We start from the raw sequence: 25,143 nt of genomic DNA on the forward strand, positions 1-25,143 counted from the left end.
AAGCGAGGTGCCAGCAGCACTTCGCACCCACCCAGCCTGCACGAAGGAGGCTGTATCCACACACGCACACACTTGCAGCAAGGAAAAGACAACAGCGAAACAGCTTCGGCAGGAGTTCATTACACTTGTTTATCTTCATTTTGCCTCTAACAGATGAGCAGCATAATGGCTCTGGCTTTCCTGGATGCCACAAACCCAGAAACATCCTAATGAAAAATAAATGTATTTACAGGGAGACGTCAAAACAGCCCAAGACAAGTCAAAGTAATGTGCCTGTGCCGGGAACGAGTGCTTTTATTTCATCGCCCCTCCATGGCCTTCAAGCAGATCACGCAGCGGAGAGAGATAAATATTTTAAACAGCAACACTTCAGCGATGCACGGTTGTGCAAGACAGGGAATAATTAGAAAATAAATTACTTTTTTTTTAGCATGGTAATTCCAAATGTTGAATGAATTAGATTACTTGACAAACTCCAGGCCCACACAGGGATTCTGTGAATAGCAAGAGTCCTATCCAAGGAGGTAGAGAGAGCTTGGCCTTCAAAAAGAAGCCAAAATACAGATAAACACAGGTTAGAGAAAGCGTTCAAGATCTGCCTGGCAGCCTTCATACATCTCAAAGATGCAAGGTTTCTTCTGGCCTCACACTGACTGGTCTAAAAGCAGGCAAATCCTCTCAGGGTGCAGGAGCAACCAGCAGCACGAGGCACCCACCTCCCGGCCCCCCCAGCGCAGGCCCACGCAGGCTGCTAGACTGACAGGGCCAAGGAGCCAAGCCCTGGCCTCTTCCCATCCCCTAAGTATTCCCAGCGCCATTCGCTGCTGGAACGAGCGAACAGAGGGGTTGGGATTACCAGGGACTGCTTCTCCTTGCTTCACATGCATAGATGCAAACATTTCCCTCAAATCCTGACTAATTATACAAATGTTGCGATGATTATACAGGTTGCGGTGAATGTGCGCGTGCACATTTTATTGTAGTGCTGACAGAGCATATTGCTCATTTGGGGGAAGTAGTGAGATTTTCACTTGTTCCAGTAAGGAGGACTATGACAGCTCTTCCCCAGTCCCTCTCTGAGCCGGGCACCAGACCGACCAAGGAGCCACACCAGGCGACAGCCAGCTCTGCGTTAAGTGACTTTAAATATATATTGCATATCCGTATTGTACGGTAAGAGCCCAAACTGTGCAGGCATACACGGAGAGGCCTTTAGGCACCTAAAGCTTGGAGGTGGCAGGGACATTTTACTCTCCTGAACCTTTCAATTACATTAAGTTTATCCTAAGACAGAGTTAAGTGGGAAGAGTACTAACCAATTTCAACATGAAAAAAAAAACAACCCAGAAGTCCTAATGAGTTGCCATTAGTCCCAAATTAAAGCATTATAAAGTAGAACAGGCATATTAGTAACTCTGAAATATTTAAAAGGCACCATGCAAAAACATGCATGATGAAGTCAGGAAGATGATTAAGTCAGGAAGTTTCAGGTTTTAAGACTAAACTGGAAACAAATGCCAGCAGTACCTGCAAGTCGAAATGAACAATGAAACCACCCAAAAATTCAATTGTGGTGGATATATGATTTGAGACTTCTTAAAATGCATTGTTTTAACGTGAATTTAAGTAATATACTTTAAGAACCCAAAGTATCTTAATCATGACTGTTATGTTTTTGCTTAATACTATTAAAAGAACAAGGCAGAAGAGGAACTTTTATGAAGAATATGAAGAATGATGGTTATGAAGAGTAATAATGAAATTATGAAGAATAATAATGAAATAACCACAGTTTAAAAACCAAACTCACATGATTCAATGAATTTAACAAGTAGATAAATCGTACCGGTTTGTTGGAGGGCGGAACTGAGACTTTTGTTTTTATTCTGAGAACTCCTTAGCCTAACAGAACTATACATCATAGCACGCATTCAAAAAAATCAGGCAAACTCGGGGTTTAGGGCTCTAAGTTGGAACTGTAATGCTTCTGCTCAAATTCCACTGATGCATGCTCCAAAACATTATTCACCTTAGCACAGTTTTTCTCCCTCAAGGAATTTCCTTTGTTTTCAAAATTGTTAAAAAGTAATCAAGTAGCCCAAGGAAGAATTTGCAATGCAAGATTTGTTAGCACTTTGAAGTTAAGCATCAATCTCTAAGCATTTAAAAATGCTTTTAAAGGCAAAGCTACTAACACACAAAAGCCGAATTTGCAGCTGTTTTGTACCACTAGAGCAGCTGAAGCAAACTCATGAATCTGGCCCTTAATTTGTAATTGATTTTGTGACTTGGCAGTGAGCTCAGGAACACAGGTCACTGTGTAGGAGATGAGGGAGAGATCAGTCCTCCAGAAGCATCACCCCTGTGTTTGCAGAGCTCCCTGCAAAACCTCTCCCCCAGGGTCACAGCAGCAGCAAGGCAGCGGAGTAACCTCGGAGGATGGTGGACATTTGGTCTATCACTGTAGAAGTGGTCATGGCCCACACCTCATCTGCATCAGCCACTGAGGCATCAGAACAAGCGCACTTCACGCAAATTGCCTGCAAAGAGGTCTAGTGCAACATTAGACCCCACTTTGTTGGTGCTGTGCAGCTGACTTAACTTTGTATCTAATTACTGGGACACAACAATCATTAATAATTTATGCAAAGTATGACCTGGTTGCCTCCAATACCGCCTGTATCAAGACTGCAATTACATCAATGGAAAACTTGGTCTTCATTATCTTCTTGTTATTATCAACTGGAATGTAGAAAGAACTGTCCGAGATAAATACCTGAAAGGACCTGATAATTAATAGACAAGCTTGTTCAGATTTGCTTGTAGACCTTCAGAAAATTCCTCCACCCGTAATCCTAAGTGCTACAAACATGGAGAGGTTGCGATGCACACTAAAAACTATGAGCTTAGATTTCAAATGGAAGACTCCACCTACCCCTACAGAAACAATTAGTGTCAGGACAGTATCCCTTGAAAATAAGCTCACAAAGCAAGGCAGTCACAGGGGCGACCCCCCAGCTCCGCAACGCCAGCTTCCAGGCCCACAGGCTGGTACATAGACTTGCTGCCTCCCACATGAGGTGAACGCAGGGCTCCTACCCCCAAACACCGAACGTGGCCGGGAAGCCAGGTGACCTGCCTGTTCCCTTCTCAAACCCAACACCACTGGGCTGGACACCAAAACTGACCATCACATGGCTTCTAACTTCCCATGGTTTTGGTACAAGCGATCACCACCTGTAGCTGCCCCCTAAGGACAGGATGAAATTCATCTGCACAGCTGGGAGCCCCAGCACTGAGCACGCTTTTAGTCTTCATGCACTGTCGCCAGCAGCCTGCAGTCCCTGGTGCTAGGTGTGGGGCATACCAGGCAGACCCGGTTGGCAGGATGGTCCTGTTGGTGCCCAGCAGCTACACCCCAGGTTTGTCCGAGCCTGCAGTGTGCTTTCTTGGGATGCAGGGAAAGCCTAGGAAAAGCTGCTCTGCTCCTTTTGCTTTAAACAAGTGAGGTATAAATATAGAAGCCTTGGAAAGGTGCCTCGGGTTTGCTGCATTTCAATTGCCACAACAATTGGATTATGATCCTCATTTATCCTCATTGACAAAGTAATCGAGTTTGGTCAGCGGGATCTCTTCCCTTCCTCCTGGAGACCACAGACAGGCAACGTGGCCCCAGGTCTGCGGGAAGGCAGCAGGACCCGGCTCTGGCTGGCACCCAGCACCTCCAGGGCCCCCCAGGACAGCCTGGGCAACCCCGCTGACCCACCACGTCCCTCCGGCTGCAGGAGTTATGGCTGTGAGCAGCTTCTAAGGGAGTGTGGCAGAAACATCTGCCATGGCATAGGGTGCCATGTTTGACCCAAACGTGCCTTTTCCTTTTTCCAGTCACTTAGGTTGGAAAAGAACTTCAAGATCATTAAGTCCAACATCTTCACATAAATCCAAAGCATGGAAGAAGTATGCAGGGAACAGCAATGACCTATGTGATCAAGCAGTATTAGTCATAAGAAAAACCAGCTGTCTACTCCCCGAGGTGTTACTCCATTAGGGTATCACCTATATGGCAAATGAGATGCAAAGAAAGAAGTTGGGGCAACAAGATGCCTAAGGTGCCTCCAGACACCTCAAAGCAGCGAGGCACCACTTGCTAGCAGCCAGTGTCGGGACAGGAGAAAAAGTAAATGGGAAGGACTCGCTGGGATGACCCAGGAGGGAAAGAGGTGCTCCGGGACCAAATGCAACAAGCTCAAGTCTGCAGTTACAGCCGTCAAGTTCCCAAGCATCTCTTGGACAACAGAAATACCTAAACAGCAGCCACCAGGGAGATTCAGAGGTTACTGAGGCTGTGCCGCTCCTCTCCCCTCTGCTCCTTATGCTGCAAATACCTGCAGCAGGATCTGTAGTTGCAATTTGAAGTACCCTCAGCTCAGAGATGCAATGTTCAGAGAAGGACATCTGAGGGAGAAGGCATACAAAAACCTGCTCTGAGGGATAAGGGAGGAACACCACGCATTTAAAAGAGAACAGGTCTGCAATAGATATGTCCTATAAGACCATTACAAAACAGAGAGAAAAAAACATGGTAAATATTCTACAGCACATAAAGCAGCCCTAGAGATGTCTCAGAACAAATACAGGGGAAGAAATTATTACATATAGCTAACAGAGATCCACATTAGCAATAGCATTACAAGAAAGATTACCTCCGTCAAAGCCAACCCCTGGAGACCTTCTTAGGCTAATGTTTGTCCTCAACAGCTGCTCTTAAAGTCCTTATGAAACAGGGCCACCTCATATTGCAGCACCAATTTCACTTCTGCTCACTCTTCCAAGGGAGAAGGAAGAACTGCGGCAGACCACAACAACTAGAAGCAGCCTGAGCCCTAACCCCCCCCATTCAGAAGCTTGGGGAAGAAAATAAGATTAAAGTGAGTTCACGTGTGTGATTTCTCCAAGGCTTGCTGGTTCTCCATAAAGAGGGCTGTAATAGCAGACAAAGAAGCTAAAACCAGACATCTGCCAAAATTCACTTTTCTATGAATCCTAGTGAAGCAGAGCAAAGCCCTGTAGTGCCCGCTTGAAATGATGTGCCCAAAGTTTTGTCACATTCAGTTCACGCTAATTTCTACCTATTGTGCGTCAACTTCCAAACACAATTACAAAACAATTGGTGTGCTTATTTTTCCTTTGGTTTTTACTTAAAAACAACAAACAGCAAGCAATTTGCCCCTAGATTTTTCTGAGGCAGGTGTTGCCGGCTTTTGTCAGCTGTGAATTTGGAAGTGCTCACCGCCAGAGGGAAGCCCACCAACCTATTTCTATGGCGTGGAAGCTGCGCAGAGGTGAGGGGCCTTGCCAGGCTCACAAAACAGGCTCACAGCAGGGACGGGCTCCAAGCACAGATGTCCTGACTGACTGCTTGCTACCTGTGCCACAAAAGCTCTTCTTCCAAGAACATCCTTCCTTCGCCAGCACCCCAGCTCAAGTTTGTGCTCTAGCTAAATTATGTGACTAATTGAAGTTTAGCAGACCTCCCTACCGATCCAGAAATTAGTTTTCACTTTGTCTTGAAACCTGAAACAAAATGCCAAGCTAGGAAAAAAAAAAAAGGGTCAAAACTCACGTGGTATGTGATTCTCCCAGCCAGAAGCGGCTTACTTGGATAACAACCAGCCCAGAAAGCCTTACAACACACTCACCCCAACTCCAGATCACACCAGAAGTGACTTAACAGATTCCATTTCTGTGCCGAAGAAGTTGGGTTTGGTACACTCGTGGCCTTTACAATTGCCAGTGAGGTCTGCAGAACAACTCCTGGTGATTTCAACAAGAGCTGGGCCTGGCAAACTTTAGTTCCACACCAAGAAACATGGCCTGTCTTGATCAAAGAGCGAGGGGAAAAACAGCTTTACTGCAAGAAAGTTAAAAACACAAAAAAAGAACAAAAAACACATAACATGCCCCCCCCCAACCACCATCCTCATGCATTTCACTACTCATCTAGTTAGTGTGAATTTAAGTGATCTTAATTATTAAATGTGTGGTCTATGCTTCCTCAAAGCATAGAAACATTCAGATAAACATTACTTCTGATCTAGCTCACTGCAACAACAATGGGAGAGTTGCTACATGATTTTTTCTTCAGTCTATTGCTAAATATTGGTTAAAGCTAGCCACAAGGATTAGACAGGGGTGCTCAGGGCTGCTCAGCTAACAAACGTTTTGTTCATTTCAGAGTTGGACTTGAGCACGCATATTATACACTGTAACAGAAGACATAATTATAATTTTTTTCTGTATAATCGTTTCCCTTTAAAAGCAAAGTTTGCTTTCTGATGAAATATGCAGACATGCACTATAACTATTACTGGTTTCATAAAAAAAATAATCCAGCATGGAATATAGAATTTGCAATTTTACAGGGCTTCTTTAAGGTTTTTGTTTTGTTTTTCCTTTTTTAAAGAATCAGTCAACAAGCCATTTCTTAATGAAACAAATCTCGTTAATGAGAAACTCATGTCAGGGAAGAAAAATTCTACCCTTCTGGATTTTAATATGAGCCTGTTTCTCTTGTGTGCGTGTGCCCCAATTTTCCCTTGTCCATTTCAAAAGGATTCATGCACACTCTTGCACTCTGAAAATGGTAGGATGGCATTTAAGTGGAGGATGGACAGTTATTATCACCATCAATATCTACACAACCAGTAATTTTGGTAAATCAGACCTCCAGTCCCACAGCATTGCTTTTTAATCACAGGAACTACCAAGTATTTTTATACTGTCCAACGCAGAGGTGACAAATGACTTCTCTGGCTGTTCTCTTTCCTTTGAGGCACAGGACATAAAATATATACCAGTTGAGAGAGGACTGCATGGATTATCAGACCAGACTGCTTACGTTCTTTTCTCAGCTTTTCTTCCTGCTTTATTTTGGACACAGTCAAGGGACTGCGGGAGATCCTGTGAGCAGAGAGTGGGCAAACAGACACCAGAAAGAGGTTCCTGCATATATGGCATTACAGTGCATTGCCAGAGCAAGCCAGCTGCTGAAGTGAAGAATTTAGCTTTGCCCCAGCACATATTCAAGATTTGCAGACGGATTTTTTTTTTTAATGTGTTTATTTGTTAATCCTATTCATACAGTAATCTGCTTTTGCCTACGCTTCAGCATACCCCTATCACAAAATACAGTTCTCAGGTGGTTGCGGACCAAGTGGTGAAGGTTTGGAGGTGCCCCAAGGTGTCACATCAGCTCACCTCCACCCCCTTGCTGGAGAAGACCAGCACCCAGCAGCTGACACGCTGGACTCAGCAGAAAATGGACAAACCAACAATGAACCAACCCACCCATGCTGCAGGAAGCAACCGCACCTGGACTCTGATACAGCTGACTTGCAGCTTTAATTCAGGCAGGTGGAGCTTGTTCAAACACCAGCACACACAAATTCAAGCATCTAACTTTCACCACTTCCTGCACAGCAGTGGCACTTGGGAGAAAGCTCATAGTCAAATAGAAATACAGTATCTGCAGTAAAATACATACAAAATCACCGGGAAAGTAATTGCTTTTGATATAAATGGTCTTTAAAATTTCTTCCAGCATAGCAGTCCCTTCAAAAAGAAAAAGAATAAATTTACTGCATGTGAATTTATTCAAAGCCAGTAGATTCAGTATAATGAAATCCTCCTAAGCAAATATCTGATAAAGAAGCAAACACTTAGCACTTGACCCCAGGAGCTGGGGTTTCTTGACACATGGCTCTAATGCGAAGCAGCAGGAGCCTCGGGACTGCGGGCACAGGGCAGTGGAGCAAGGAGCCTCCAGAGGCTCAACTCCAGGGAGGTGCGCAGGGGAGTGCCACCAGAGGTGTTCTTTGTTCTCTTCAGGGGACTGTGAAAGCCCCCTACCTCACCATCTGTGCTGTACCCTTCCTTTTCCAACAGCCAGGAGACCCAACACAGCTACATCTAGAACAGATTTCTGAGATCCCTCCCAATTTGTTTGTCCTACTGCCCCAGGTGTGAGTGGCAGCACACTTGCGTTTTTCCCCTACGCAGTCAGATGATCCTCGTAAGAACTTTATTAGACAGTTAAACAAGACAAGGAAAAGAAAGTGCCATTCAGTTGCATCAAAAGCTCTCCATTCCCATGACACTCCAAGCTTGCCCAGAGCATTGCCTCTGCTACCACGTCCCACCAGCAGCTCCGGAGCTGAAGGCCACAAGGCTGAGCACGCTGCCAGCCAGCGGACCACTCTCCTGGGGATGGGATTCTCCTAGATCCCAACTTCAGCGTTTTGCTGCTCACATAGAGCACCGCAGGAGTCCCACTGGTTCTGAGCGACAGCTGGGTGGCAAACCCTGCTCCTGTAGCAGTAACTGAGGCCAAAGTCAAGCCCACTGCGAGCACCACCATTATAAGTATGTCGTAGAAGATGTAATGACAAACTGCCCTGAATTCATGCCATCACTGTATACAGCACATCACTTAATTTCCCAGAAAAGCCTCTTGGAGAAGTGTATGGGAAGTTTTCCCATGAAAAACGACAGCGCTCAAAGTCTTTCCTAGCTAGAAACCACTCAACAATATCTGTCACTACTGGCATCTGGGATACAAGCTCCGAAGCAGTTAATCTACAATTTCAGCTGGAACCAGTTTCCTACAGACACTGATATCCAAAGCAGATAATTGTTATTCCAGAATGCAGAATTATTAGACAAGGAAAAAAGGAAAGAAGCCCTTGCAGCAGGTCCAAAGAACAGCACTGCCATGCGCGCATCAGCTCCGAGCACTAGAGTCACAGCCGCTCCTCCTGCGAGCCTTCCACATGCTGACCCACCTGCACAAGTGCTGGTTCTCCTGCAGCACCCGTCCAGACCTGCCACAGACGCATTTAGGATCACTGATTACCCCTTCTGTGGCCTCCCTCAATAGTGGGCTTTTAAGGCAACAGATAATGCAATGCTTCACAGCCTGCTCATAAACCACCAAGACAAGCCGCCAGCTAGGTCCCAAGCTGGAAAAAAACACCAAGGCCAGAAGTTTTCACCTGAAAAAAGACCATCTTTCATGTCTTTTGGGAGGGGGCGGGGGAGGGCAATGACTCCTTGTCTCCTTGAAATTGGAGACAAGAAGGATGGAGAAAAATAGCACAAACTAGAGAGGAAGAAAGCCAGCCTTTCTGTGCAAGGCCACCAAGATGCCGACTGTGTGACCGTGCCCCCGGAGCAGCAGCATGTAAGCAGGCGGCAGGTATCACACCTGCTGACCCCTCAGCTTCTGCCCTCCGGCAGCAGGCACGAGGCAGAACAGGGTCTGTAAGAGCCCACATCCCCCTCGGGCACCGAGGAGCGCAGCGTCCCCCTCCCGAGCTCTCTCCCTGGGCGGCAGCTAAGGGGCAGGCGGGGACCCAGCGCTGGACCCTGCTCCCGCAGAGGGGCCAGCAGCCTGCCAGGGCAGCACATCCCCCAGGTGCGTGTGCAAGCCATGTGTGCAGGTCTGTGTTGGTACAGCTGTACCGTCAGCACTGGGCTCAGGCTTCTCAGCTGCGCTAATTAATTGCTTAAGGAGTTCTCCCCATCTCACCACAGTGCAGAGCAAGCAGCTGCCTGCTGCTCTACCCACTGCCACAGTCATGTTACCTGCGTTGTCTTGAGGAGCTGCTAAAGCTGGTCTCCCCTTCTGTCCCCTTGGCATTCACCACATGCTCCTGCTCTGTCCTTCCAAGGGCTAAGCGAAGAGAGCCAATTCGGAGCGAGACTTGAGAAGCTAGCACTTCCTTCCTCTGTCCTCATCACCTCCCCATCTCCATCACCCCAACCACCAGCAGGGGCCTCAGCCAGCCTGCAGGGTTTCTGAGGGCAAGGCTGGCTCCTCATCCTGACATCCCAGCACACTGCTGCCAAGAACATGCACAAACCACCCCCCTAACACAGCTTTCCCCTGTACTCACGTACACCTTAAAGTCTGATAGGGACAGCCCACATAATAATGAAACCAACTGTTTTCGGGGACCACAACTGGGCAGGAGCTACCTGTTGTTTGAACGAGCGCTTCTTATCTTCCAGGCTTGCCTTCAGAGTCCTGAAGACCACTGCTGGTTATTTTTCAGGGTGAACCACCAGCCTGTGCAGAGCGGACCAAGGAGCTCACGCCTGCGTCCGGCAGAAGGGCACCCAGGTGGCTGTGGGTGCAGGCACCGCAGCACACCTCTCATGACTGCCATCTCCTGCTACAAGAACGGTCGCAACTCGCTCTGGGTACCAGCATATGTTTTAGAGATGAATCATATTGTAACCCATATGTTAGGAAGACAGGCCAGACTCCTGAAAGAGTGGGGCTAGGAGATGGTTTCTGCTAGCAGAGGGCTTTCAGTTGGAGGTTTGCATTGAAGTTGTTATATCTACAGCTGCGATGAAAAATCCTTTCTTAATGCTGTTTTGCAATAGCGGGAGTCTGAGTCCTTACTGAGTTGTATAAGCAGAGAGGCCAAGTTGAGAAGTGCTGAAAAACTGCAATTCCCTTCCCTCCTTTGGGGTGCCGCAGGTCAAGGCAGAAGCACGACAGCAAGGAAGTTTGCCCTGATGCTGCATTTGCTCTGTGGGGTATGCAGAGATCAACTAGTCCCTGGGCCATCATTCTGGCATCTTTTATGACCACTAAACTCTTTTAAAAGAAAAAGGTTTTATTAAAAGAGTTAGCAGACAATCCAAATGTCAGAGTGAAAATCCGGAACAAGGTTAAGGATTCCTTTTTTCCCTTCCATACAGCTGCACTAGAGGTGAATGAACACCAGAGCGTTTTGATTTCCTGCCTGGTTTCAATAAATGTTGCACTCCCAGGCACCCAAGGGACTGCTGTGGTTTGTCAAAACCAATTAATTTTCTTCCACAGAATGCTTCGGGCACCTCAAAATGTCGTTCAAGAGCTAGCACACATCTAAGGAGGAGGGAAAACTAGCAATCGAGTGCTGCTCAGCCACTGCATCAGGAGCACAGCCCTGCAAACTCTCACCAACAGCAGAGGCAAGGCAAGAACCTAGGCACATCACCTGCTGACGGGAGGGAGCCGAGCGCAGAGTCGCAGAGAAAACACCACGTTATAAACCCCATGAATATAAAAAAGACGCCGCCACTTGTGAAACATGCCAGAAATAAGTTTCCTAAGGGAGAATTCAAAGCTGAGGGTTTGTCTTTCTCACTTGTATTTCCTAGGATCCATTGCTCAGTGCTGATAGATGTAGTAATGAGCCAGAGGTGACAAACTGAACAGTTATTAAGGAAGACAAGTCTTTGAGTCGGGATTCCCAGGTTCCCTTCCCAGCCCTCCATCAGACTCAGTGTGCAGAGTAGGGATTTCCCTCGTCTAAGCCTCAATTTACCTACTTACAGCGTACAGACTAATGTTTTCCTTTCCTATATTGGGAAGCGAGAGCGAACTTGTTTGCAAGTAATTTTAATAATCAGCCATGAAATGCACTAGATGTAAGCATGGTATTATCATGCTATGATTTCTTTTTCAATGAACAACGAGACTCGGAGTATAAGAATATACTGGAGCTATCATTTATACTCAGAATCAGACATATGCTGTTTTGATGCTGCGAATGCTCTCTGTGTATATACCTCATGTCTGTTATCACCAGATGTAAAGCAGCCATCTCTTCCCCCACTACAAAAGGAAGGAAGAACGTGATTTTCCAAAATGCTAATGCTCTGCAGAAGGGGCACAGGACAAAAGTCAGGTTGAATTTTAAACACATTGTCTTGAGCACCCTAGGTTCACCCTGCTAGGGCAAGAAACAAGCAACTGTTGATGCTCCCCACAAGCAGTACCATAAGGCCCAACCTAATCAGTGCCAGGGGAACCTGGAACTGAGGCTCCTTAGAAGATCCCAGGTCCCTAACCTCAGGTCCAGCGTCATTCTTGATAAACAGAATGAAAGAACTTTCAGAATTTAAAATGACAGCATGCAGAGCAGTGAAGCGAGTTTTCCAGTGTAACTGATCTTTAGAAGAACCAGGAATAAATCCACCTTTCTTTCCTTCTGTTCACCAGCCACAGTATGTTCAATGGCCTACTTGTTTTAAAGAGTAACCCAACATTTATCATTACAATATCGTATGCTCTTCAATATAACATAACCCCGTCAATATCACATAACCCCCTGCTGTCTCCTCCTTCTCTATTTACCTGGCCTTACAGTCCCAGCAGGGAACAGAAAACCTGCTCCCTTCCTCCTAGCGACAAGCGGAGGCTTTGCTTGGGCATCCAACGGACGAGAATTAATGCTACTGCTTACACAGTCCCTAGAGTGGCTTCTCTGACATGTACAAGCACCTACATCCTGCCACCCATCGTCCAAGGAATCACCTGGGCATTTAGGGAACTGCCCCGGTAGAAACAGCCGTGCCTCTAATTCACAGCATCTCTTTGCACAGAGAAATCCCATGTTTCATTCAGACCAGGTTTTTCTCCGCACTCTTATTTAATGTGTATACTATGGTCAGTGCCCCCAGAACATGACGCTGTTGGTTGTGGTAGGTGCTGAACAAAGACATCTGTCCCAGATGCTTACAGGTATGAAAGGTCAATTAAAAAAACAAACAGTAAAACCAGAAGCCCCATGAGTAACTGAATCAAAAGCACCAGACAAATAAAAATCCCCAAAGGCGAAACAGAACCCTCCCCCCCCCCGAATGTATCAGAACAAGGAGATGCTGCACTTGTGTCAGTTGGAGCTACTCAGCCCAAGAGAGCAACAGAAGGAAAACAAGAATCCATAACCTCAGCATCGCCTTCCTGCTTCATCTCCTTCCTTCACCTGCTCACCTTCCTGACATCCTCAGCCTTTGAGTAAAGCTCTCCGATGTAAGCAGATCACCAGGATTTTCAATGAGAACAGGCTGGTCTAATATCACACTCCGCTATCTCTCTCCCCCCTTCTAGCAGTATTTTGACTCTAAATAATTAGAAGGATATAAGTAACAAAACCAGCAGAATCATTGCGGGCCAATAGGGCAGCACAGCTGGGTGTTTGAAATAAGGGTGCCATTCAAGTTATTCACATCAGGTGTCAAAGGTAATCTGTTGTAATGAGAAACAGTAAACATGCTCACTTAACATGCAAGACTGCACCTGCAGTTTACCAGGCTTAAGCCACACTAAAACAAAAACCACAAATGGGCCTTTGAAAGCTCACCTCTGCTGTGTTCTCCCCCACCTTTCCAGCCCTCCTTCATTGCTTCGTACAGAATGACAGAGAAATGACATTGTATTGCTTCCCCCATACAATAACCCTGAATATCTAACAACAGTTTCCTTCCCTAAAGCTTTTAGTGCAGCTGCACATTTCAACACAGGCTGCTCTGCAGTCCAGCATTTGGAAGCGCCTGATCAGCTGCAAGGAACATGGGATTCGGCAGAGTCCGATCCCAAGTGCTGGCCCCACCAACCTACCAGGGAGAGAACCACAGGACCACCCGCAGCCTATAAATAATGTCTAAAACCTGAAGCTATGATGGAACACACATACATATTTTATTTTCTATCTTGACCTGTGATGGAGTTACATTTTTGGTTACCAGCTCCACTCACAGGAGACTGAATCCCAGGCTACATCAATTCCCCTGGGAATGAAAGGGAAAAGAACCATCTGGAGAGAACAATAAAACAATTAACTTTCCATTAAAGAATAATCTATGTCTGTTTGTAAAGCAGCAAACTTTGATGATCTCCACCTAATTATTCATTTTGCATTCCGGTAGGGCTGGTCTAGATTTTGCCTGTTGGTTTTGAACAGGTAAGGGTGTGAGGACCACACAGCCTCCTCCGGCTAGGGGCAGGACAACCAGGCCAAGACATCTCTGGAAACGTTAACCAAGGTCTCATCGTCCCCAAGGCTTCACACGGCTGCATAATGGCAACACCACCAACTGCAGCAGTTTGCTGAATATTCATGAGGATCGCACCCACGTGGCTGCGGACTGGAGAAGTACGTCGGGTGCGTTTTTGGACCCAACGTGCAGAGAAGCACACTCAGGAGCGTGCGCACCTGAACATCAGTCTGTTGAATACTGGGCTCGTTTCACTTGTCGCTGACAGCAGTATAAATCAGAAATGACTCCATAAAACTCAGCAGCAATCCCCTCTGCTTTTGCTAACTCACCAACTAACTGCAAGTATATTATCTTTCCGGAGTAATTCTGTAGAGTGAAAAGGTTCAAAGCGAGGGCTTTAAGGACTGCTTCTGTGCCTGTTACCCCTCCACACACATCCCCCTCAGGACATATGCTGTACACCTGATGGAGAGCGGCCCGGGCCACACCACATGTTTGTTACGTGGCCTCGGGCAGCTTGACCACCTGCCTCAGTTTCCCAGTGGGTAACACCGATGAGCCAGTATGCATGCGTGCCTGCACCTCCTTCCCCTTTGCGCTCTGCTTTCCAGCCAAAGGTTTCAAATAATTGGGAAGGACCAAATATAGTTTAAACTAAAATTCACTAGAGCATAAAAACCCCTTTTCGACCACCCAGTCCACTCCTTTAGAAAACCCACCTGGCACTCTCAGCTTTCCAGTCTGAGAACTCGCGCACCTAAGAGCTGGCGGACAGCGGGACGGTGCCTGGGCAATGGTTTGCTGCTGCTACTGACTGCCAGAGTCAGGCTCCATGAAACAGCGCGGGTGAGACTAGCCCAAAGGCCTTTTAGCCTCAGACTTCCAGCCTGCCCTTCCCCTACAACCATAAGCCTCATCTTCCTCTGCCAAGTATGTCTGCTCTCTCAAAGCAGGGCTCCTATGTCGGCAGCAGCCTGGCCACGCACAGCACGGGCACGGTGGCTCGGGGCAGGGCCACGTGCAGCTATAAATTATTCATGCACGTTACTCAAATTATGCAAATGTACAAAAAGCTGCAGCATATGTTTCCCTGACATCTTCCCTTCCAGTATGGATGCAATGTGGTTCTCGCAGGGAGGAAGAGGGGAAAAGTAAGACAATGGGTGCATGGGGCTGGCAGTGGAAGGCACCAGCCTGCACAAAGGGTGAGGGAGAATCTCCCTTCCCGAACCAAGCTGCCGCACGGATGAGCACGTTGAAATGCCCCTCCTTGCATGGCCGGTGCTGAGCAGTGCTGAGGCTGATGAACGGCCCAGGCAGATTAAAATAAACCCAAGCTGTTTGGAACGGGAACGCGTTTATCTGGCATCGCGCACTTCCTCTTATCAAGCACGGGGAGAGCACAGCAACAGCGTGCAGAAGTGGGCTGGGGGGAGACGGGGAGAAGAACAACGAGCACCAGGCAGACACGCGCGGGCTCTGCCCTCGGACCCCTCCTCTCTGCCCCAAGCACACAACACAGGCGTCAGGCTCTGCTTCTCCCCAGCCTGCAGCAGGAGGTGGACATCTCAAAAGGAAACAGTCGGGTGTGCTCTGCTGCAGAGTCCTGCAGTCCAGTCTGCACATCGTGGTGCTGGACTGAGTCTCGGGAGGCTGGCATCCCACTCCCAACTCTGCCACGAGGCTCACGTGTCCAAGGAGCAGAGCTCTGCCCTCCTCTCAGGGCCTGCCCTACCCAGCAGCTGCACAGAACAGACGCATTCCTCAGTGCATGCAGAGCACAGTGCAGCGACTCTCTAACAGGGTTCATTTAAAAGGTACCATAAACACTGCCCAAATTGTCCATGCCTACTGAACAACTGAGTAACTGTTTCTATACCCAGGGATAACAAGAGTGAGCAGAACAGGCATGACACATCTCCTAGGAAGACCTAGGCTACATTACTATTATGCCAATAGTTAGCCGAGATCAAAAAGGTGAAGAGAAAACCTTTGCAGCCCCTTTGATAGTAGCATCTTACCTCCCAGTGCTGGCATTAAGACAACGCTAGCTCTGTACCAGCAGTTTTGTAGGGGCTGTGCTCCCGCAGCCACGTGAAACGCTTGGCAGTGCAGAGACCCCATCACAGGAGGGGAGCTACTGCAAGCGACTGCAGCAGTGTTTGAGGTGGATGCTGCTTCAGCTCTTCAGATCCAAGCCAGAACTCTACTTGTATGTGGTGGGGTTGTGCTTTTGTTTTTTTTTTTTTTTAACCAAGTTCTTGTTTTTGCAGGGCTCAACCACAGTTCCTCACCTGTGGCTGCCTCAACTCAAAGATGGCCACATTTTGAAAACCAGAGGTGAAACAGAGGAGTGCTGAGCAGAAGGGACAGGCAGCTGCTGTGAGGCAGACAATGGTGTGGGGATACCTGCACAGACCCTGGTCTCTGTGCCCCCAGCCCCAGCCAGCAGGATTTGTCCTCCCCTTTCGCTAGAGACCAGATCAATGAACTGCAGCACTGCTGCCAGGCAGAGATGCCAAACTGGCAAAAACAAAGCTGAGAAAACAGCATAAGGTAGCAAGCGAGAACAGAAGATAAAGAAATGAAAATGCACTCAAGTAAAATGAAATGTTGATTACAAGGACAAAGTCCATCCACTTCTGCCATAGCACTTGCAGCAGAGCCCTGGAGGGCCATCTGGACTTTTACGGACCGGGTGTTCCCTCAGTGCCATCAGAAGCTAAACCCAGCAACACCCGCACCCCCCTGCCAGCACGCGCTCATATGCAGGTGAGGCGGATCCAAGCACTGCCTCTGACCTCCCTAGGGAAGAGGGAACGTGGTTACAAAAACAGCTGGTTGGACTTCAAAGTGGCCCATTAGCTCTGCTCATCCAAGCCACAGACAGACCCAGCTCTGCTACCCACCTGCTCCTGCTAACGCCTTCCTGCGAAACTGGGAAAGGCACAGAAAAGTGCAGGAAGGGAGCTCAGCACTTACACAGCTTAGTTTTTTCCCCAACTATTGTGAAGGCTTTGGTTTCCTCAGTAATTTTCAAAGAAACTAGCCCATTAACAGGCAGCCACAGATAAAAGATGCTGAGGAGGAGGAGGAGGTCTGACGAGCTAGCTGCTCACTTCAGGAGACACAGGATCTAACAATTTAGGTAACAAGCAAAAGGAGACTGGCAGCCTCAGCCCACTCTGCACCAAAGGAAGCTCACAACAACCCCAGGTGGTGGCTTTGGCTGGTCCCACCACAAGCACCAGCACAGTAGGACGCACCAGTAAGCCAGGGCATGCTGCACCAGCACAGGATGGAAGCAGCAGAGCTCCAGCATCAGGCCTGTGGATGGATTTGCGAAGGGACACAGAGAGGCATGGCAACAGCAGTGCAGAGACCCATGCCCAGCACCAGCCCCAAATCTGCACTGCACGTTGTTCATCCCGCCTCAGCACTCTCAAACACAGTCTGCCCTGCAGTGGGTTTTAGAATCACAATCGTTCAGGTTGGAAAAGACCTACAAGATCATCTGGTCCAACCATCACCCTAACACCAGTGTCACCCACTAAACCATGTCCCCAAGCACCACGTCCAACCTTTCCTTAAACACCCCCAGGGATGGTGACTCCACCACCTCCCTGGGCAACCCGTCCCAATGCCTGACCGCTCTTTCTGAGAAGAAATGTCTCCTCATCTCCAACCTGAACCTCCCCTGACACAACTTGAGGCCATTCCCTCTAGTCCTATCACTAGTTACCTGTGAGAAGAGGCCGACCCCCAGCTCCCCACACCTTCCTTTCAGGTAGCTGCAGAGAGCAATAAGGTCTCCCCTGAGCCTCCTCTTCTCCAGACTAAACACTCCCAGTGCCCTCAGCCACTCCCCATAGGACTTGTGTCCCAGGCCCTTCACCAGCTTCATAGCCCTTCTCTAGACACGCTCCAGGACCTCAATGTCCTTCTTGGGGCCCAAAGCTGAACACAGCACTCGAGGTGCGGCCTCACCAGAGCAGAGTACAGGGGGACGATCACCTCCCTGGCCCTGCTGGCTGCACTATTCCTGACACTAACCAGGATGCTGTTGGCCTTCTTGGCCCCCTGGGCACACTGCTGGCTCATGTCCAGGTGAGCATCAACCAGCACCCCCAGATCCTTTTCCTCTGCACAGCTTTCCAGCCACTCTGCCCCCAGCCTGTAGCGCTGCATGGGGTTGTTGTGGCCAAAGTGCAGGACCCGGCACTTGGCCTTGTTGAACCCCATCCCATTGGCCTCTGCCCATCGACCCGTCCTGTCCAGGTCCCTCTGCAGGGCCTTCCTACCCTGCGGCAGATCAACACTTTCCCGAGCTTGGTGTTGTCTGCAGGTTTACTGAGGGTGCACTCAATTCCCTCATCCAAATCATCAATAAAGATATTAAAGAGGACGGGCCCCAACACCGACCCCTGGGGAACACCACTGGTGACCGGTCACCAGCTGGATTTCACTCTGTTCACCATCACTCTCTGGGCCTGGCTGTGCAGCCAGTTTTTAACCCAGCAAAGCGTGTACCTGTCCAAGCCACGGGCTGCCAGCTTCTCCAGGAGAATGCTGTGGGATACCATGTCAAAGGCCATGCTGAAGTGTAGGTAGACAATGTCAACAGCCTTTCCCTCATCCACCAGGCGAGTCACCCGGTCAAAGAAGATGAGGTTGGTCAGACAGGACTTGCCTTTCATGAACCTATGATGGCTGGGCCTGATCCCCAGGTTGTCCTGAACATGCCGCCTGATTACATTCAAGATGACCTGTTCCATCACCTTTCCTGGCACTGAGGTCAGGCTGACAGGCCTGTAGTTCCCCCGGGTCCTCCTTACAACCCTTCTTATAGATGCTGCGTTTTGCAGCATAAGCACTGGAAAAATAGCAAACTCATTGACTTTGGTCAAAAGTGAACAACATTTACTTGTGCCAAAATACTGGAAGAAACAGAAATTTGGTGTACTGTAGCAGGAAATGCCAAAACCAAACATTTTTTGTCCTACAAAGTAATGAAGAGTCCACCGCAGTCATGGAGAAGGTCACTAAGAAAAAGATAGAAGTCAGGGAACTGGGTTTTTAGTGTAATATTCATTACCGTAGAATAAAGTTATTTGAAGAATTTCATCCTCTTTAGATAGTAGTTTATGGTTCCACATATCGTTGTGCCAGCCAGTTATATTTGTACAGATTTCTGCTCTCTATTTCTGGTGATCCACGAGGGCAGCGAGGACAGGGAAGAAAGGCAGCACGCCCTCATCTCTCCACATGCTGGGATTTGCTTTGAGGCATGCCTGGAGGAACCGGCCAGCCAATGAACACAATGCTGTACCACAAGCATCAACTCCACTGTGCAGGGAATCAGTTCAGCAAGGTCAGTCCTCCCTACAGCATTCAGATGTACGTGTGGCGACATTTGCACTTACATGTTTTCAAGGTCTGGACTTCAAGGAGAGAAGCAAGGAGGTGTCTCACACCTGAAAGGCAAGCCCCCTGGCATGACCCTGTTGCATCTCAGAGCTTCTCACCCTCCTCTAATTGCCACAGAAAAGCACTCTGCTCCAGCAGAGAAACATCTGAAAGGAGTAAGCTTGGATAATCTCCCCAGAAGCACAAGATGACTGCCTCTTCAACCTGCACGAGGGGAGCAAAGCAGCGACATCTGATGCTTAGTACCCCACCTCTAAGAAATTACTTCAGAGTTAAAATAAAAACCCTTCTTGGGTGGGCAGCACTCCAGCAAGACAAAATATTCAGCACCATTATGTTCCCGGACACCATATTTCTGACAATAAATTTCATGCCTCATATGCCACAACAGTTATACGATTTCAGTCAATAACCGAAGAGCAGGTCCACATCCACTCACAGCAACTCAAGAAAAAGTATAAGTACACCTGACAAAACCTTAAGGAGGGTATTTCATTATCATTCACCAGTCTGTCACAATGCCAGCCGGGCCCCAGCTGAGCAGGGAAGCTCCATGCCTGGCACAGCACCATCCCCAGTGCTCCCAGGCTGCACGAGCGCGTCCCGCTGCCAGTGCCACAGGCTCCTGGCTTCAGAAGGACCAGTTTGGTCTTCTGCGACACCGGAGCTCTGCCCCACCTCTAATACCCCTCCCTATGCACTGCATAGCCCAAGGGACTCTGCAGACACTTGGAATGTCCCAGACTAATGCAGCAAACCAAACAACATGAGCAAGCTTTGGCTAAAATCAGGCTCTGCTTCCAGGACCTACCTGCCCCATTTGCCTTACTCCTCCTTGCCCCAAACAGAGCTATTCCTCCTTTATGATAAACCTTCCTGAGCAATCCCAGTGGGTGCTTCCAGCTCTTGCTCTTTCTCAGAAAGCAGCTTTGCAGCTTGGTACCCTTCATCCTGCTTGCACACCTCCATGTTGGTGAAGCTCGTCCAGGTCATGCCCACGCAGTGCCCTTTACAAACACAGACTGAGTTCCAACCCTACAAATTCATTGCCACCCACTAGATTTCCACCATGGTTGCAGCAGAATAGGGATTTATTTTTTTAAATTCATGCCCCCAAGTGGGTTACAGTGCCACTATGACATTAAGCACTTCCCATACTGCAACCCAGGCACACCTGTGCGGTAAGAGGACTTGCTGTGAGTACAGCTCTGAGTTCTTCAGGATGAAGCACTCCATGTAATTCCACATTAGCATTAGCAAGTAACGCGGTCTTTATGAGAAGTGTAATTCACTCAATATTCCATTTACGAATCAAACCTGAACTCCACATCCCGAGTTCCCCCAAGGAGACCCACAGAAAGCCTCCACTAGGCTTTACTGGTGTTTTAACAGCTGCGTGTTAGAATTTTCAGTAGCTTATTTCTTGGCTTCTGGTGGTCTATGCATTCAACAGATACAGTAACTGTGCACAGCTCCTCACTTCAGAGGAAGGTTCCAAAAAAAAGTTAAGAAAAAAACAAAAACTTCAGTCCTTCTGATGTCAGTTTATCTTGTGTTAATCCACTACAGTGATGCACTATGTTCTACCAGAAGAATTAAGCAGAAAAAGTGGGAAGCTCTCTTACCTGTAATTGACTGACTGGCCAATAGGAGTCAAGTGCTGGCAAATTGGAGGTGTAATTTCTATTTAATTACAGCATTAAAAAAATTACATGATATACCTATTTAACATGCAAAGGAGCAAAATCAAAGCTAATAAGAATAAATTGTAAGAGAAGACATTTACAAAGTGTAGTAGCTTTTTTTTTTTTTAATGTGCTCTGCTAAAGAGTATGGTGCCTGTTGTGCCTATGCACTGCCTGGAAAATTTGCATCCTCGGCTCTGATTCTAACACCTTGCCAACATGCAAGCTGCACTGCGCAAATACACAAATACAATCAAAAAGATTTGGTAAAACCAAAATGGTGTACATGCTCTCCACGCTGCACATGAAGTTTGTATCAGTTCCAGGGAAACGAATGCAAACGAAACCCAGATAAACCATTCTGAAGCTCAAATATGAATGTAAATGAATGGATGAATTATGAAGAGTTTTGCAAGCCTTCAATTAAACTCATTTTAAAATGCATTTAAAAGAAACCAGTGCAACTTCTGCGTTTAGACAATGGATTACAACCAACAGTATAGAATATGAACAACTCTGTTGAAACCAGTACAGCTACTGGTGTAAGAAAGTGAGACCCACAAACCACTGGCTTTTAAGAAGAACATGCCACTGCCATGAGAAAATACAAGTGCCCTCCATGTTTTTTCACCCGAATTTCAACTAATTTGTTTAGTGTTGTCACCCTAATTTCAATTTACTCCATTTCAAAATAGCTAAGCTTGACAACAGTGCTGGGAAGGGGAACCCAGTGGGATCCTAAAGACCCTTTGCACCACAAGTCTCACAGAGCACAACAAAATCCTTCTGTCACTGCCCCAGCCCAGCTCCGAGCCATCGCCGCCAGGACGTGCGACAGATCCGGCTCCTGCCACCTGCTGCAGCCAGGCCCCGCGCTAAGCCAGAGGTGGGAGCAGGAGGCAGGGGACGGCATCCATTCTGTTCTGTGGCACCTGAAGACAGAAGCCAGGAGCTACAGCTTTACCTGCAATCTATATTCAAAAACGCAGAACTTTCAACAGCTAGTCAAAATTATCCTTTGAACGCTTCCTTCTTTGTCAACGAAGTTTGGAACTAAAACACAAATTAAACTACCTTCAGTCCCTGGAGGAACAGCTGGGTGGAAGATGCAGTTAGTGTGCCGTATAGAAACACAGGTACATGCTCAGACAGCAGTGACATGCAGCCTTAGAGAAACAGACAGATGCAAAACACACGCACAGCCACACACTTGATGAAGACATCGAATCAACTTGCAACCAGAAGCACAGCCAGCCATGCCCCTGCACATGGAGTGAGCTGAGAGGTGACTTGCTGCAAGTATTCACACAGGTGATTTCTGCAGATGAGAACGTTCATTGCTATGAGGAAGGCAGCACAGGTAAAAGACGGACAGCTTACCCCTCTGAGCTGCTGGACTCCACCAAATATCCTCATCACTCCATCAATCTCCTGCTCCAGCCTTCTGGCCCAGTACTGCATACTGCAAGAGACAGAGAGAACGAGAGGAGGAAAGGGAGAGAAAGAAAGAGAGAAAGTCAGAGCCCTGACACTCAGTAGATAAGCAAGGTAATTAAAGGGAGAGGGAGGAAATCAGTGCCCTCAGCTAAGTTAACTGCTCTGTTCCTGCAGCACCGGGTGCGGGCAGAATACCAAGAACTTCTTGGCTTCTGAGAGCTACGGCTGGGGCAGGTTATAAGCTTCAGGACTCCAAAACAACGTATGCAGAAGGCGTCGCAGAGAGAAGAGGGAAGAAGCAGTACAACAAAAATTGCAAAGTGTATTTTTTTTTCCTTCGTATATTAACGGTTGCAGTAGCTAATTACTTAAGCCCGGAGCGATGAAGGAGGTCAAAGTGCTGCGGCGCCCGCTGCAGAAGACAGCTCGCTGCTGCAGCAGGGATGCAGGACGAGAGGCGCCCGTCCCAGCGCAGCAACAGATCACTGCTGCGGCATGTAGGGGCTGCTTCGGGCCTCGGTGCAGTGCCAGCTGAGCCTGGCAGTGACTGCCAGATCCCCTGTGGGGACCTCCTCGGTCCCTCCATCCCGACCCCTGCACAGCAATCCTTCCGACACGCACGATACCCCTGCATAGTCAGCCACACAGATTTTCGCTTACAGCAATGACATCAAGTTAAAGCAACAGCAAAACCACTCTCCTAAAGCCCCAGAACTCGATAACCCTCCTCCTTTTAATGAGATTTCCAGACTCCAGCCCCTGGCCACGCAAACGTCAAATCTCCCATCTGGCCTCAAAGAGTGATGCTGGATTGCCTCTACCCCACTCGTTACCACAGCCGGCGCTTTCTCCACAGCAACATTCGTCCCTAAACGCAGCAACGGACCAAGTAGCGAAGGAATAACAGGGACAGAAGGTAAGGCCAGCATCATGACAAAGGGATTGCATGGGCAAGGAGAAGCTGGGAGGGAGCAGAGCAGCTCGGGGTTTTTGCTCTTTCCATCAGTTCACAGAATGTTTTCACTCTTCACACCAAGAGAAGTTCCCCAGACAGTGTACGTGCACTCCTCAGCCCTGCGAAGCCACTGGAGAGGCTTTCCTGGAGGTCAAGAAGCAAAGAAACAACTAAGAAGCAAGTACACAGAGGACTCCTAATTATACAGCGTTGTCCTGAAATGGAGCAAGCTAGGCAAAAATACCAGAGCAGAAACAACCATCAACTCGACACTCGAAGCAGGGCTGAAGCATCACTGGTGGGAAGCAAGGAGACAAAAGGCAGACAGGAGGGACCAGCAGACTGCTACACAGGCCAGCTAATAACAACAGAGGCTATGGATGAAACCAAAATTTAACCGCACGCTCCAAATCTTCAGCATTTACCAGCATAACTTACTTCATTTCTAACATTTCTGCAGAGGTGACATTGTCTTTTTCCTTTGGAGCTTTACTGGCGAGGAGAGGAAATGCACGCAAGATGACGGGTATAGAAGCCAGCAAGCCTACCTTTCATCCAAAGGAGAGAAAGCAAAGCCTAGCGACTGTCAGTGTAAAGACAAAGGCTCACAAACAGAGCTGGGTGAGGTGAATTTTTTCCCCCTCTCCAGTCAAACATTTTATTTGCTATCCAAGGTTTATTCAGGTTGGCCAAAGTTACTCATAAATCTACTGAAGTATTTTTCCCCCATATTATTTATTTCTATATAAGTCATTCATTTTAAAATATGCCTTGAAGCACCACAAGTGATTTTATGAGCTCTTTTTTCCCCCAGTTTATCCAGTAAGCCAAAAAAAATAAATCAATTATATGCCCACACTCAGCCCACAGGTCAAAGAATCCCTGCTGAGGACTTACGGAGCTGACGCCTTCCCTTCGCTTCCAGCTCTGGGTACGATCCTGCCACTCGGTGACACTTGCCTGTGCCAGCTCCCTCCAGGAACCTACACCACCAAGTCACACACAAACTGCAGCCCATCTCGACCTGTATCCATCAACACTAACAACTGCTCACATCCCCACAAGTATCGTGTCCAGCCAAGCCTTCAGAGAGGGTTATGGATGCAGGAAGACAGAGGCATCAGCATTATTCCGCTGGCATATGCAAGAGAGACACTGAGTGCTCAACCAGACAGATTTAAAATTAAACTTAGTCAGCAGATTTGTTCAAAAATAACGTTACAACTTATTCCGCCCCCTGCCCCCAAAAAAGTAGCACTATTTTAGGGAAAAGCCACCAGATTTTTCATTCATGAGAAAGACTGGAACTTGCTTTAACTGTGCAGCCTTACGTTACCTGGCTCTCAGCCTTACTGACCTGTGGTTTCTCAGAGTCCTGGTAAGCCTTTAGAAGCCACTAACCATAAATAAATGTGTACTACACTGTGAAAAAACATGGGATTTCTGCATAGTTGATGCCAGATTTCTAGAAGCATGGTTATATGACAGCTTTTCAGGTAGTGAGCATTTTTTTTCCAGCTAGCACACCCCTTTACCCACACCACTTGCCGAAGGTTTTGCACGTATCTGACCCAATGCCATATCCCCGTAGCCCAAGCAATGTCCATGACTGGAATTCTTCAGGCCACATCCTGAGTTTGCGTTTTCATCTCACTTGCCATACATTGGGTTGAAAACCGCCTTTGCAAAGAAAATAAATACGTAAACCCCATTATTATTCTGTCGTCGTTGACCTTCTGCCTCTTGTTTCTGTCCCACAGCCGCTGCACTTCAAATTTTACGGAAGAAGACTGTAGCAAG

The 25,143-nt window shown here is 47.8% G+C and overlaps 1 protein-coding gene across 4 annotated transcripts in view; it reads right to left on the reverse strand.

Moving 5' to 3' along the window:
- The window catches only part of CACNA2D2 (calcium voltage-gated channel auxiliary subunit alpha2delta 2), a 194,932-nt gene that overhangs the window by 147,581 nt on the left and 22,208 nt on the right, over positions 1 to 25,143 (reverse strand). For all 4 annotated transcript variants that reach the window (XM_040568597.1, XM_040568595.1, XM_040568596.1 and 1 more), the window contains exon 2: positions 22,332 to 22,413. In XM_040568597.1, coding sequence (XP_040424531.1) covers positions 22,332 to 22,413 — 82 coding nt within the window. The remainder of the gene's footprint in view (positions 1 to 22,331; positions 22,414 to 25,143) is intronic.

Source organism: Cygnus olor, chromosome 10 (genome assembly GCF_009769625.2).
Source record: "Cygnus olor isolate bCygOlo1 chromosome 10, bCygOlo1.pri.v2, whole genome shotgun sequence".
In the NCBI taxonomy this organism is placed as follows: domain Eukaryota; kingdom Metazoa; phylum Chordata; class Aves; order Anseriformes; family Anatidae; genus Cygnus; species Cygnus olor.